This window comes from Megalops cyprinoides, chromosome 17 (genome assembly GCF_013368585.1).
Source record: "Megalops cyprinoides isolate fMegCyp1 chromosome 17, fMegCyp1.pri, whole genome shotgun sequence".
Lineage (NCBI taxonomy): Eukaryota > Metazoa > Chordata > Actinopteri > Elopiformes > Megalopidae > Megalops > Megalops cyprinoides.
Window position 1 is genome coordinate 10,527,465 of NC_050599.1, and position 15,065 is coordinate 10,542,529.

The window sequence follows — 15,065 nt, forward strand, 5'->3', positions numbered from 1 at the left end:
TATATCCAGCTTTGTTTTACTGAACATCCTCAAAACTACTGTATCTGAATCCCAAATCACAATGCCTGCCATCTTCTGACCACTCTTGCTTAACAATGTACTTCTGGATACATCTTAGCACACGTTTTTTATCCCTTAAGGTTTTATCACAGAGTTTTGGAACACAGGATAGTGGTATCATCTAAGAACTTTTCAAATATTACTGGCTCGGAAACGCTCAGTTAATTAAGCCTTTCATTAGATGACAGCTAGCTATGACGTTGATGCTTAGCTTTACAGCAATTCGCCAACTAGGTGACGATTGCAAGTTAATTAAGTTAGATTATACGGAGGACAGCTGTTAGCTAACACCGCTAGAAAGATAACCGTATAGTGTGTAACACCTTGTTAACCAGTCTCCTTACGTCGTTTGCTGAATGTCCTTCGGCACTTACCCCATTTAGAGTAACGGTATACATGTTTAGCAAGTTTGATAGCTAGCTACATGTTAGTTTGAATACGTTAGTAGCCTAGTTACCTAGCTAGTTAGCGAGCTTGTTACTAGATCTGTCTAAATATATTTTGCTAACGTCAGCTACCATAACCTAATGTAGCGTCAAATTTCATATTGAAACACGAACACGATAGATATAGTTTCAAAGCAACATTGTTTTGTTGGAACATAAGACCACTATATGACCCACCGCCGGATCGGAACGCGCTCACACCTTGAAATGCGCGTTCACGGTGGCGAGCAACAAGTGGTTAACAGGGAGCACTTGAGGTTGCCATGGCAGGGCGTCGATCGACAGTGGCAAAAGACTAGGCGTGGATTGGGGGAATATGAACCGCTAAATGTCCCCTTTTCACTTTGTATTTTAGCCGTGGAGAGACTACTTTTGTTAACGTAAGATAAACAGCTTGTTTGTTTCCACATGAAGCCGAAGACCACCAACAGCAGGAAGAAACCAGGATAATCGCGAACCTTTCAGCGAACCTAACGTTAATCCGTGGAGAGAAAAGTCAAGCTAGTTAGCTAACATTAGCTGGGTTGTTGCAGAAGCCATTTTCCCTACTTCAGAGCATATCGTGAAGTCGGATACATGGAAACGTCCAAGTAGCTTTAAAGGTTGGTTAAGATGCAATATTATTGTTTGACACGATTCGAAACATTGTGAAGTTCAGTATAGACTAGCCAATTTGCTGTCTAGCTCGTACGGCATCTAGCTTCGCTAACTGGCCAGCTAGCCATGGCTGGCACGAACGGATTTACAGTAACGTTACAGTACCTACTGCAGCTATCTAGTTGCCTTGCAAATAATGCAGAAAAGTAGCTTGCGTTTTCTCTGTTGTTTTAATGTTAGATGTAGCAAGACATTCGGATAACTGGGCAGCGTTATTTAACAAGGCAGCTGTAGCTATGTCGAGGAATATAGCTAATGACAATAGACATCGGTTTATAAATAACGCTAATGCCACACACGAATGACAGTATAAACAAAGATCAAGCTAATTTTGGTCGCCCGTTGGATACTTTATGCCTTTTAGTATGATCAGTTAGTCATGTTAAGCAGCAGACTGCATTTTATATAATCGTCATACGAGTTATTTTTACTGGGTTGAACAGCTGTGGACCTATATTTGATCAGGTCTAACCGTTATGCACTGCTGTCCAAAACCTGTCAGGAACAGAAGGATGTCTATTGTAATCCCTTGGAGTGAGTGATGTAGCACCCAGGCCTGTTCTCTAAGGCCTTGCAATGAGAGAAATTTTTTGATGCATTCTGCTTAGTCAATTAAAATTCATCAGATTTTCATTCTTCTCTTGACACAGGGAAACAAAGCAGTGCTCACAGTTAACTAAATAGGACCACAGGGCCAGTTTCCAATATAATGCAATTTCATAAAGATTTGACTGGCTACTAACATTATAATGAAAATTACTGAGAAACTCCAAAAGATTGTCCTGTTTAGGAAGGACTTGCAGGCATTCAATAAAGCAATGTCAAACAAGTTCTGACAGAATGACATCTGCAGTATGTTATTAAGATGGTGCCCGTGTCAGTGTTTTGCCTGCTGTATTGTATTTCTTATTCAATACACCCTTAACACAGACCAAATGAGGGTGGGTATGCAATAGTGATCGGATCTTCGGGCTCTATGACCAATATCAATTGGTTGACCTACAGGTATTGTTAAACACTGTTATATCATGTACAAGCTGTTCTTAAAAGAAATAAGGGAAAATGCATCAGTAGATCTTTAAGGTGTGTGGGGGTGCTTTTACACTGGTAATGACATTTTTTAGTGCTTTTTAATGAATGTAGATATACATTTGACAGATACCGATCATACAGTCATACAGTACATCATACAATACTCATCATACAGTCATAACGGAAGATAAATTTGGTGCCAATCATTTCATTTAATTTCCCAAAGTGGGCTTAAACAGTCATGCTAAATATAGGATGATAGTTATTCTCTAAATTTAGATGAAATCCACATTAGCTCATATTAATTCATGCCAAGAATACTTCTAGGATCATTAATTTGAAAATGTTTAAAATCTGAGTTGAGAGGAAGTGAACATTTAAATAACACACACAAATAAAGCACATGGATCCAGCTATTAAAATGTTTTAAGCTGCCAACCATATCATCTGACCTTCCCAGACATTCATACAGAGCAATTTTAGTTATTATATCTCTGCTTTGAAGTGAGGGGACCTTATTTGGGCCAAGTTATTTATTGATTCTTATGTAAATTACAGTCGACCTAGTTTTTTTCATTTCGATTTGTAAATGTGCCTGCAATTTATATGGAGATTTATAATCTTATTGACTGTTTCTGAAGGATGCTTTATTCGGGAGGCGAATTCATATGTCTGTAAATTAGGAAATGTTTCTGTTTTACTAATGTTTGAGTTGTTCTATTTGTGTGACCAACACAGAATAGTGCTAGTAGTTTATGGACATTTCTGCTATCTTGTCTGCTGTTTGGTGTTATGGTAGATTTTATATCCTGTGACAGCCCTTGAAAATGCAGTGACATGTTTAATTTCGTGGCTTCCCATTAACAGACTTCCTCATAAGGTCGTGTCTGCAGTGGTGCCATGGATTCCCCAAACACACCCCACTCCTATGAGGATAACAGAGAGACTGAAAAGAGCCAGCTGTCCCACAGAAGCATCGGCAAGAACTCAGATGCTTCCCTCAAAAGCCAGCCAGGCAAGAACAAGAACAAGAACAAGGACAGGAGTTACAATGAGAGTGTCACCAGTGAGCGGGCTAGGACCAGAACACGGGACCCCGACCACGACCGCATCTCGGACTATGAGAAGAACAGTGACAACTACTACTCAGACGAGTATGAGAACCTGTCACCATCTGACCGCTCTCGCTCTCTATCTCCCTGCTCGCGCTCCCCATCGCCTAGCCCACGGAAAGTGGGCAGGGTCAACCAGATCTCCAGCAGGCCGCTGCACAGAAAAGGTACTTTCCGTAGCTTGAGGAATGCACCTCTTAATTGTTTAAACCTCCACGAGAGGGTCTGTAACCTTACCCACATCAATTTCTTTCCAAAAATGTTTCCACTGGAGTACATTCTGACCTGAGAGAGCTGTGAGAGTGAGTCAGTGTGATAACATGACATATTTTTCTGTCTCAGACAGACATTTGTTTAACTCAAATAATAGCCTTCGGTTGTTTGAGTAGGCTTATACCAATGGCAGCTTTTTAGTTTTTGATGTTTTTCAGATGGGGAACCTACCCATTTTACCATGGCACTATACTGTATACAGGGTCAGCACTGAAAAGTCATGGGAAAGCAACTGGATCTTTTACAGTGACCAATATCCATCCATCTTCCTCTCTTAAGTCATTATGGTAGTTTACAGTGCAGTGAAGTTCATCCATGTCTGCTGCTGATATTACTGACAAATTGGATTGCTCATTGCCCTGTAACTTAAGCCCCCTACTACCTGGTGACTGGTATTCCCTGCAAACTACACCAACTAACGTGTGTCCGTGTTAACAAAAAGTATTTCGCAAATAATTTTTCACAAAAAGTAATTATACAGATTTCATAGAAAATGGACTAATATAGCAATACAGATAATTCTTGAAGATATTCATATATGAAAGTATATGGGAATACCTTCCTTTATGCTTATTTTACAAGTAGTGAATAATATTTAATCTGATTTGAGTGGAAACCCTGAGTATACTTTTGCATGCGGTACGTCATTTATCTTCCTGTAGATGGCAGTGTTAAACATGATTTGTACCAAGCATGACTGAAATATTAATTGTTTTTGTTTTAACATGCTTGCTTGAGACATGTCTACATAGATCTAGAGTTGGGATACTGATAGTCTAGACTGAGATTATTGAAACTAACAACTGAAAACATTCATTTCTCATAGCTACGTCAGTTGGATGTGTGGTAATGTCTTAACCTGGCCCTTAGAAAAGTTGCCATTTGTGGGTGAACCAACACGTAGGCCTACAGACTAGTAGTATAACCATCCAAAGGTGAAATCCATTGTGAGTAAAGGGCTATAGTGTTCACATGTATTTCTGGGGATTGGTTGGGTTTCCTGTAACTACATAATCAGGTGTAAGAGATGTTGACTGGGGAGGCACTGCAGTTAATTATATGTTATTAAAATTAAATAACAGGTGCGATTATGGCCAATAATGGTTGTAATGTCATTGGTACCTTCACTGTAATATTAGTCTTGAGGAAAGGCAGTAGTCAGTGAACTAGTTATGTTACTAGTTACCCCATTTCTATTCAATGTCCTCTGTGTTTAAGTGCTTGTTTTTTTATTTTTCTTAAACATATTGTGATGAGATACAGGATTCATTTCTTGGAAACTCTTCCTATTTCAACACATTTACTGACCAAGATGCAGAATCCTAGCAAAATTCTACCTCTGTCAGTATGTTGAAATAGGAAGAAATGAAAATGAATTGTTTCTCTGCCGGCCACCACTCACCTGTCAGGCCCATTGTTTTATCTCAGCAGTTTGGACACGTAGATCCGTGTTTGTCTTTATAAGGGCCAGGTGCGCAGGTGTCAGATTCCGCCAAACAAACCGCGCTGCGCCGTGTTGCTGCCTCACTGCATAGCATCTAGCGTTTCATACAGCCAGGGTTAAGAGGTCATTTGTACAGCAGCTAAGGGCCGCTGCATTTCTTAACACAACTGAAATTCTGTGCACAGCTGACAGACAATTTTTTTCATGATTACACAGCTTGGAAGGAACCCTGGATCTCTCCAGGGGCGTCCTCTGGCTCAGTTCTCTGGCCCTGGCTTTCTGTCCTGGATTCATGAATTTTGTCGCTGCTTGAACTGGAAGAGGGCAGGCCACCACGGGAAAAGCACACTAACGAGTGACACTGAATAGTGTCACTGCTAAATACAATAACCGGGAAAGCGTGTGCGCTCCGCCCTGCCAAGATGTAATTAATGGCTCCTTTTTCCCTGGCAACAAATTGGACGCGGTCCTGCATGTGTAAGAGCCAGGCCGCACGATGCGCAAGGGCAGAGTTTTCCAGAGCCATTTGTCCTTTGCGTCCTCCCGCTCAGGCTGCAGGAGCAAGGCCTGGCATGGCATTATTGCCCAAAGCTGGCAGCTTGTAGCTGTCCCATGCAACACATGCCAGTCTGTCCCCCAGCGTCCAAAAAAACTCTGAATGTCCCCCTGTGGACACAGCAAGGTTGGTTTAATGCAACAGCAGTGCCACGTGGTCCACTGATTTTCATGGAGATAACTGTGAAACGGATATGACTGTATTGCTTGAAAACAGATGTAACATTTTAAGTATCAAATCTTGGATTGAAGAGTCCTCTTAGATAGCTCCATAGAACTCTATTGTTTTAGAAAGATTATCATTTCATCAGAGTTTTATTGAATCAAGTCAAAGAGCACCAGTGAATCTGCTGGCAGCCCTTTCCTAAGTAATGGAGACTGTATATTTCTTTCAAAGTGGAGATAATTGCTGCATCCTTTTAATGGACAGACACGGCTATTTTTAGATTTATGACCTACATTTTCCCTAATATAAATCTGTGTAATGATAATGGAATGCATGCATTTCCATGAAAGTGCATCACGCTGATGTATTTGGTCTCGTGTCCTGATTTTTTTCAGGCGCTGCTACAAGCCTGCTGTTTGCTGCATCCATAAGTGACAGCACACCAATAATCCCCTGTAATTACTGAGGCAAACCACTTCATTTGATCCCCGTTTGCCTACATGTTGCCTGTGATTACGTTTTTCTATCACCAAATGTGATGTTATTCATGTGCCATTCCATGCGAATCAACCATTATATCGCCTGCTACCAGAATTAGATATTCTCCGTTAAGCTATTTCATAGAAAACGATATATAAAGCGAAAGGAATGGGAGGTACATAGTTTTATGTTCCTCACAGTCTACCACAAATGACTCTAGGAACTTGAGTTTATAACTTGAATATCCTTAGCCCCAAGTACATGTTCGTACAGAACCCAAGGGAAGTTTTTTATGGGACTCCAGTACATAAACACCACTACCTCAATATGTCTGTCATGTCGGTACTTCTGTATGTCTTTTATGATTTCTCTTTGTCACTGATTTCTCATTTATTTATTGATTTAATGCCACAGCACAAAGGCCTAGGAAGGCATGCTATAAATCAGACACAAATAAGCACATAAACCCCTTAGTGTGACACCATAAGAGTAGTGAGTGCTTGTAGTGAAGACATTATACATTTTTGGAGATGTGGTAGTGCACATATGTTAAGGTGAAATTGAATTGCTTATGTCTGAATATGTTCTCTATTTCACACTACACCATTGCCATGTTTTTCTCTCCAGAGCTCACTAAATGGACCTTGATTTAGTGCCATAAGAGACAGATTATAATTATGATGCACATGAAAATGGGGTTGTTAAAATTACATAGGTAATCCATTGTGACATAATTGTGTAAAAAACACCTTTGGTCCTGGAGATGAAGAGGTGTGTACCACATGTAATGAAACATGCTTTTGCAAGCAACACAAACCACAATGAATGGCCCAGATAACATACGGGCAGAAATTTCTGTGACATTTTAATTAATTCATTGCACAGAGTAGCCAGAATGATATTGAAAAGCTCTACATTTGTCAGTACATGCTTTCCAAAAAAAGGAGCTGATGAAATCCAAAAAGTCATTCGGTTTAGCATTGTAAGTACCAAATTGGCAGTGCTCACTACAATAGTGATAGAGAGGACTGCTCAGCTTAAACCTCAAGTGATTGATTATCTTTTGCTTTAGAAAAAATGGAAATTTCCATCTCTGGCTAGTTCATTAAAACACTTGGCCCGTTGATGTTTTTACTCTGCATTATTTCCGCAAAGTAAGGTCGTAACTGTCAACAGTCAACAGTCAAAGGTGTTTAGCAAGGTACAGCACCTTGAACTGTAAAAAAATTGAACAAAATTTCTCTCTCTCTGTTCCCTCACCATCTGTCACTTTCTCTCTCTGTTTCTCCCTGTCTCTGTAACTCTCTCACCCCGGCCTGTCTCCCTTCTGTGTCCGTCTGTCCTTCCCTCCATCCCTCCCTCCCTCGCTCCATAGCCTTGCAGAGAGGGGGATCCAAGCCACCGCGGGCGGGAGGACAGCAGCGGTGGGGCGTGCACTCCCAGAGCCTCAACAAAGACTCCTCCCCCAAGGACCTGGACCTGGTGACCAAGCGCGTGCTGTCGGCGCGGCTGCTGAAGATCAACGAGCAGCGCAACGAGCTGACGGAGCTGCAGCTGCGCCTGGACCAGCTGCAGAAGGAGAACAAGGTGCTGCGGCAGCTCCAGCACCGCCAGGAGAGGGCGCTCAACAAGTTCGAGGACACGGAGAACGAGATCGCCCAGCTCATCTCCCGCCACAACAACGAGGTGCACGTGCTGCGGGAGCGGCTGCGGCGGGCCCAGGAGCGCGAGCGCGCCACCGACCGGCGGCTGAAGGACGCCGAGGAGGAGCTGCACCGCAGCAAGGCGGCGCTGCAGAAGCTGCGCAGGCTGGCCGAAGACCGGCAGCTGGGCGAGAGGGAGGAGCTGGCCCGCAAGGCGGCGCAGGCCCAGGGGCGCCTGCAGGACAGCGAGCGCAGGGTCAAGGTACGCTCGCCTGTGTGTCTGTCAGCGGCTTAAACACGGGGAAACAGCCCTGGGGTGGCCGCTGTTCAAGAACATTCCAAATGTGTCTAATTGAAAAAAAAAAAAGGCAAATTGGCAAAAATCCTCCCATGGTATTGTATAGTATTTACTTCAGCCAAAGCGCTGAACACTCTTCAGGATCGGCTGACTTCTGGTAACCAACAGGAGCTGAGGGCGGTCTGCTTCCCAGAAGGGGAGGAGCTTATGTATGTCTGGAAAGAATGCTCTTAAGTCTGATAGCAGGGAATGTGGGAAGTTCAACGGGAGGTTCCTGGATATTCCATTCTATGTAATGATGTAAGCAGCATTAGTCACGGCGTTACTAACCAGCCCGTATTCAGCTGCACAGCTACAGAAAATAAACACCAGGGAGTAGAGCACTGCAGGCCTTAGCAGGTGTGCCGTGGCTCCAGTCTTCATACACACCTGCATTTTAGAGTTAACGGCTTCTTGATAGGATGACCTTGTTGATGAAATGGGCTATTTGGACTCCACCTGTTTTCATATAATATAAGCCTTATTTACTGAGAGGAAAATGGTTTTCTGAAGATTCTTTCTCTTCTTGGTCCCCTTTGTATAGTACATACTTGTGAATGAAGTAAAAGCCTTCTCTGTCAGTAGATGCCTTTCAGTTCGATAATATTATGAAGTGACTGTATTGTTAAAATATTGATCACCATTTTATGTAAGTCTAGTCACTTTCAAAGAGTAAACATTTTTACAGTACAATCCATGTACACAGGGCTGTATGTGGTTCAGCTTCACAGTCACTACTTGAGCACCCCAGGGGTGCAGATCTCCTAGGCGACGTGCTAACAGTTGCCCTGGAGTTAAGGCAACGGATGCCAGACTCATGCGCGTCTGGGGGATGCTCCTCCACCAGAGAACAAGTGCATGATGACATGCTGCCTTTCATTTCCTGGATACGGCTCCAGGTTGCCATGAGTGCAGTGACTGCACAAAGCCCTTTGATAAACAGCCGCCTGGCTTCCTCTTCTTCATTTTTTTTTACTGTATTGCACCGAAACCTTTGGGTAATTGGATGACTTATTCGGGGCATGAAAACAGATTTTTTTTTGTTTTCAGTGAGGCTGAACGCTGAACCCATGTTATTTGTGGTGACCTACTTTGTCTTCTCATAATGCCTTTATCGGTATTCTTTTGACAGTCATTTGCTTTTCCTGTGTATTCATTATAAATTTAATGAAATATAGCTTACCATGTCTGAACCTGAAATTGTGCTGAGCGTGATGTTAAGTCAAAGTGATGGTGCATAATAATTTTATTTCAGTTATTCTTTATTGCTGGACTACGTATTTCACTTTGATCTGCCCACGAAGGACACATTGATTTTCGTGCTCTTAATGCTTATAAATCTGGTGACAGGATTCCAGTTTTTAGAGGCTGCGAACAGTGTCTCAGGGACCTAAATCAATACCTATACCAACGTCTAAGACTAGCTTGGGCTTCTCATGTAGGATTAATGTGTAATGCAATTTAACCATTTAGTCGATGCAAGGGTAGCATCAACTGAGTTATGGAGCCTGGTTATCTTATGAGCTATGTAGCCATGTCATATCTAATGCATCAAAGATAAAAACAGATCTGTTTTGTTTAATATCCATAGAGGAAAGGAGCTCTGTTATTGAGTATCTGTAATGAACTGTCAGTTGGGAAAGAAAGAAAAGTTGCGGGTCCGTGTGAATGAAAAGTGGGTTAGTGTTTGTTAGAGGTGTGGAAGCTGGGGCACTGAGCGGGCGGAGTCGCAGGTGCTGTTTTTCCCTCAGGTGTGACGTGGGCGTGTCTGTCCTCTATGTGCAGGACCTGGAGCGGAACATGGAGCTGAGCAGCAGCAGCTTCCAAAGGCAGCTGGCCGCAGAGAGGAAGAAGACGCACGAGGTGCAGGAAGAAGTCAAAAACCTCAGAGAGGAGCTGGAGCGTGTGACCCAAAAACTCAAGGTACCGCGCCCACACCCTTTCCGCACATATATCAGCATTGTCCTTCGTGAAATCTGACGTGGCTTCCACCCCTGGGTTTAAAAGCATAAAACAGTCATATTCTGTTATGCTCAATGGGGTCTCTTACACTGCTCCACACTGTCAACACGTGACCATTTCCCTTTTGTGTGGGTCACTGGCCGGGTTACACCCTACCTGGGTAGGGACCCATCAGTGGTCTTACAGACCAGTACACACAACTGCCCCAAAATCAAGCAGCACACGTTTTCAATACGAGAACACAATGTGACAGTCATAGCCATCGTGAGTTCATTGTTACTGACAAGCTCTGCTTTGGGAGCTCTGTCAGAACTTAAAATTTTATAGGGCCCCTGGGGTAGTTATATAAAATATTAAACCTATTGATTTCAAAGTGAGTTGTTGGCATTACCAATCATTGATCAGTTAGCCATGTCAGGGCCATCCATTTGAAGTGTTCTTAATACAGCCGAGTTTAATTTTAAAAAAACCTATTGAGTTTCTTTTTTTCCAGAGAACTTGAATTCATTCCACATTGCAATTAGATTAATTTAGAGTATTGACAAAGTGACTATTGGTTGTTGTTAAGGTGCATGAGCAAGGTGTGGAACAAGGTACTACTAGTGTTGAATGTCTAATAAACTGTGTCAAGGATTGCCAAACACTGGGTTTTACAGGAGAGGCATTATTGTTGTCTTTTTTGTCATGCGTCAGGAAAAGGAGAGGGAACTTGACACAAAGAACATCTATGCTAACCGAATGGGGAGAGCTCCACCTAAAAAAGAGACAGACAACAGCACGAAGAAAAAAGGTGAGGCCGACACTCTGTGATCAAATGGTCCCACAGGCAGTCCAGTAAAGCTGTGCTCTGTTACTGAAGAGTAGGGGAGGTCAGTATTTCTTGTTCCACTCCCTTCATATGCTGTTCAGCCTGTTCAGTAATTCAGTGTTTAACACGTTTACAAAAGGTAAGTCAAGGAAGCGACATTTTAAAGGTACTTTCAACAACAGAGGCATTTTTGATATAAACACATATGCACTGATAGAGTTTTAGTGGAGAACCAAGGTTATTGGCACTGTCAGCATACGTGATTTAGATGTTTTTTGTCTGTTTAGATGTTTGATAGCCATTATATAAAGGGACCCCATTGAGGAAATTTTTACTTGCTGTCTATAGTCCCTCATGTTTTACTCACTAACAGTCTATATTTTTGCTTAATGTTTTTTCCCCACCCTGTTTGTAATTAATTTTGAAGGACTGTCCTATGAGAGTCCCTCCAGTACCTCTAGTAAAGGAGTGCAGACTGAGGACACTACGCCATCTGTGGAATTTCCAACACCCCCTCCAGCCGTAACTGATGGGCCTGAGTACGCCAGAGAGGATGACTATCTTTCACTGAAGGTAAGTGACTTTATGAGATGTACTACAGACTTTGAAAGCACCTGGCAAAATTGACTGTGTGTCCATGTGGCACTGACACAGAATGTCACCCGAAGCCTCTGTCTCTTTTCTAAGCATGTGATGAGCGGAAGTTGTGTTACTCATTTGTCCTGATCAAATGATAAACAAATGATATGAAGTGGCTGTAATTTACCTGCACCGGGCAGCGTTTCCGCTGTCTTGAAACAGTACCTGGTATCGGCCAAGGTCAGAGCTGAGCACTGCGTTTCCTGTCCATTAACCTCACAGATATTTCAGGGTGGGAGGAGAAGCCCCTCTTCTTCAATACCTGTCGGGACCCCACAGCACACGAGCACCAAGGTTAGGGCTTGCGCGCTCGTATCCGAACACGCACGCACGACTAGCCCTGTAACCATGCGACCTCGCAGCAGCGCTGAGGGACTGCGGGAGGTGACGCTGTGATACCCGGGAGGGCGGAGGCTGTCAGGTGACCAGCTTGCTTCTCTCTGTCGGACAGGAGCTGCAGGAGAGGGAGAGGACGCCGAAGGCTGCAGAGGACGATTGGCACGAGGTGGAGAGGGAGAGGAGCGAAAGCGAGGAGAAGCGGCAGGAACCACGCACACGTGACAAGAAGGCCGCGAGACCGCAAGGTGATGTCTCGGCCCTGTTTTTCTCTCCTCTTCATTTCTCTCTTCTTCTCCCCCTCTGGTCAAGAGGACCCTCTTCTTCACGGCATATCCGAAACCTGTGCAGCTTGTATGTGAGTTTGCTATATGCAAAGCCATAAGCGTCCCCAACCACTTTCACACTCTTTATTCTCCATCATGCCCTGGCCTCCACTGAGGTGATTCAGAGGTCGCCTAGATTTGAGCTGAATCCAGGGTAGTTAGTTACTTAAACAGGGTGTTTATGACCAAAGAGTGGAATCTTTTAGAAGAGGGAAAAGGAACCATCCACATGACAGAAGAGAGATTCTCCTATATTTAATTGAAATTGTTCTCACCATCGCACAATTTTGCAGTGAATCTTTCTCTAGATGAATATTCAGGCATTGTAATGTGAGGTTTTGGTCCTATTTTTTGTTTTTAAAAATAGAGATTGCTTATTGTTAGGAATAAGAAATTATTATTGTTAGGTTGAGGGTAAGTAGTTTGGTGAAGGTTTTTGTTGAGTGTTGTAACTCATCATTCTGGTTCTTTGTTCTGGCAACTTTGAAGGTTACTGACTGCTATGAAGGCAGTGTAACCTGACCATTTCAGCAAAGATTGGATATAATAACAGTAATCATCATAATAATGTAGTTTCTCATTATGATATCTTTATTTTGTGAGAAAGAGATTAAGTATTGAGAGGTTACTGTGCAGTGAAATGCCATGTGAAGTTATTAGCTATATAGTTAAAGGGAGATGACTATGTAGAAATATGATGAAAAATGTTAACAAAGAAAGCATTCTGTCCTCATATGTAATATTACACAAGCAAACCAGAGGATCAGTGTGATAATCATAATGGCAATGGATTGCATTTACATAGTGCGTTTTATGGATCTGAAAGTGTATTACAGTAAAAGGAGGGAACTCCACCACCACCAATATGTAGCACCTGCCTGGCTGTTTGGAATTTCTATTAAGGTGCCTCTTTAAACTTCCATTATCTAATATGCTTATTAACTTCCTAACAGAAACTGCATGGCAGCTGCTTATCTCGCACTGCTATCTTTTTCATTTCTGAATGGTCCTGTGTCTCAGGATTACCCCTGTGGCCCATTGCATTCATTGTATTGGTAGTGGCTTATGGTTCACTTTGCTACCTGTCTGTTTACCCTAACTCATAATGTCATTCTTTGAGCCTTCCAGCTTTACTGAAGCCTTTACTGAAGCCTCTCACCCACATTGTTTTGTGCTGTGCTTTTGTTGTTGTGTGTGCTTAGCATTATCATGGGCATTCCCAACAGTTAACTTACTCTTCCCCCTTAGGTTTTGTTACTGCTGGCAACAATGGGAATAATTGATGTGCTTATATACACACACACCACATGCTGCCTTTAGGAAGAGGGGCCAGTACACTGACAAGGTTGTGTCAGTGAATAATTTGCCTAGGTGTCAGGTGGCATTCAGCAGTGTAGTCTGGTACAACAGTGGCCTAAAGATAAGAGTGTGTTTCCACCAGCTCCACTTCTGAGACAGCTCATTCACAGCTGTCTGTGCAGGACATTGAGTACCAGCTTGGCCCCTTGATTTCGTAATAGCTGACTGCTGACCCTGTTTCACAACAGAGCTTCATAAGATACATTCACTGTCATGTCTTTGTCATGTTGGCTTGTTGTTGTTGTTGTGTCTAAGTATGTACAGGTCTGTTTTCTGTATTAAAGGCTAAATGAAATCAAAACTGGAAAACCTAAACAAAACTGATGTGCACTATTTGTCTATAACAGATGGGAAGAGGGAGGAGGACAGGAAAGGGCATGGTCGAACAGTGGTCCAGAAGGAGGAAGAAAACAGGAAGAGGCGGGGCCTGAGTCCATTCCGGGTGCACCAGGAACCAGCGGAGGAGAAAAAGGAAGTCGATGAAGAACTAAATCTAGAGAAGATGGAGGAGGAGAGGCAGAGGAAGGAGCAGCTTCTAGCCAAGATGCGGGAGATCGACCAGCAGGCCCAGAATACAGAGCTCCTCTCAGATAATGTTGAGTCCAGAGCGGCCAAGTCTCCCCAATGGCTCTCCGAGACAAAGAACCAGCACTCATCCACCTTCGACTTCCCTGAGCCTGTGGAAAACCTCCATAAAGGTCTGCCCTCACAGGGCAGTGGAGATTCCCTGAAAAAGCTCGGTTCAGGATGGAGAGGCCTCAAGCCACAGACCTCCAATGAAGACCTCTCGTTTGGGAGCTATGCACCCTCCTTCGGCAGGCCATCAAGAAGGGGGGGGGCAGCAAACCAGAGGGTCGATGGGGCTGAGGAGAAACGCAAGGACAACCTGGATGTGGGTGTCAGAAAGGAGAAGAAGTCCAACCTGATGCAGCAGCTCTTTGGAGCCAGCATCAAAGCTGATACCTCCAGCAAAATGGAGGTCCTGAGCCCTCCACCCACCCGCAAACCCTCCCAGCAGAACGGCAGCCCCTTCCCCTGGGAATCCAGCAAGAAGAAAGAGAGCTTTTTCTCATCTAATGGCAGTAAGGCCACCAGCTCTGACAAGAGTCCTCTGCAGGTGGCTGAAAACAGGCCCACAGTTAGGGCCATTAGTTCCTTTGACGAAGACATTGAGGAGGTCACCCTTTAAATAGCATTCTGCTTTTAAGTATATTCTGTCATAATGTATCTTATCTCTGAACAATCACTAAGTATATACATGTCAATAGGAATTAAATAATTTCACCATCCTTGCATGCAGAAAAAGTGATGAATGAGGTTCTATTTATGTGCTCCTAATAGCACTTAGCCTGAATAAAATTTAAATTAGGCAGCCATCGTAAAAGTTGATCTCACAATTTGCAATTTCTGCGCAACCTTCCTTCCTTCAC

The 15,065-nt window shown here is 43.3% G+C and overlaps 1 protein-coding gene across 3 annotated transcripts; it reads left to right on the forward strand.

The window, feature by feature from the left end:
* Positions 1-756: 756 nt before the first annotated feature.
* On the forward strand, positions 757-15,065 carry lca5 (lebercilin LCA5). 3 transcript variants are annotated; one of them, XM_036549984.1, is made up of 9 exons: positions 757-1,108; positions 3,063-3,474; positions 7,601-8,130; positions 9,991-10,128; positions 10,861-10,957; positions 11,403-11,548; positions 11,837-11,908; positions 12,066-12,198; positions 13,983-15,065. In XM_036549984.1, exons 2-9 carry the CDS (start codon positions 3,096-3,098, stop codon positions 14,822-14,824), a joined length of 2,337 nt encoding a protein of 778 aa, XP_036405877.1. In that variant the 5' UTR covers positions 757-1,108; positions 3,063-3,095; the 3' UTR covers positions 14,825-15,065. The 3 variants fall into 3 exon arrangements, with proteins under 3 accessions (XP_036405877.1, XP_036405878.1, XP_036405879.1); XM_036549985.1 differs by having other exon boundaries at positions 10,867-10,957; XM_036549986.1 differs by lacking the exon at positions 11,837-11,908.

Bases quoted from the DNA above. Each gene is read 5' to 3' on its own strand.
- lca5 (XM_036549984.1), top strand. From the start codon at position 3,096: ATGGATTCCCCAAACACACCCCACTCCTATGAGGATAACAGAGAGACT. The intron at 8,131-9,990 runs GTACGCTCGCCT...CTCTATGTGCAG, and splicing joins ACAGCGAGCGCAGGGTCAAG to GACCTGGAGCGGAACATGGA. The intron at 11,549-11,836 runs GTAAGTGACTTT...TTAACCTCACAG, and splicing joins ATGACTATCTTTCACTGAAG to ATATTTCAGGGTGGGAGGAG.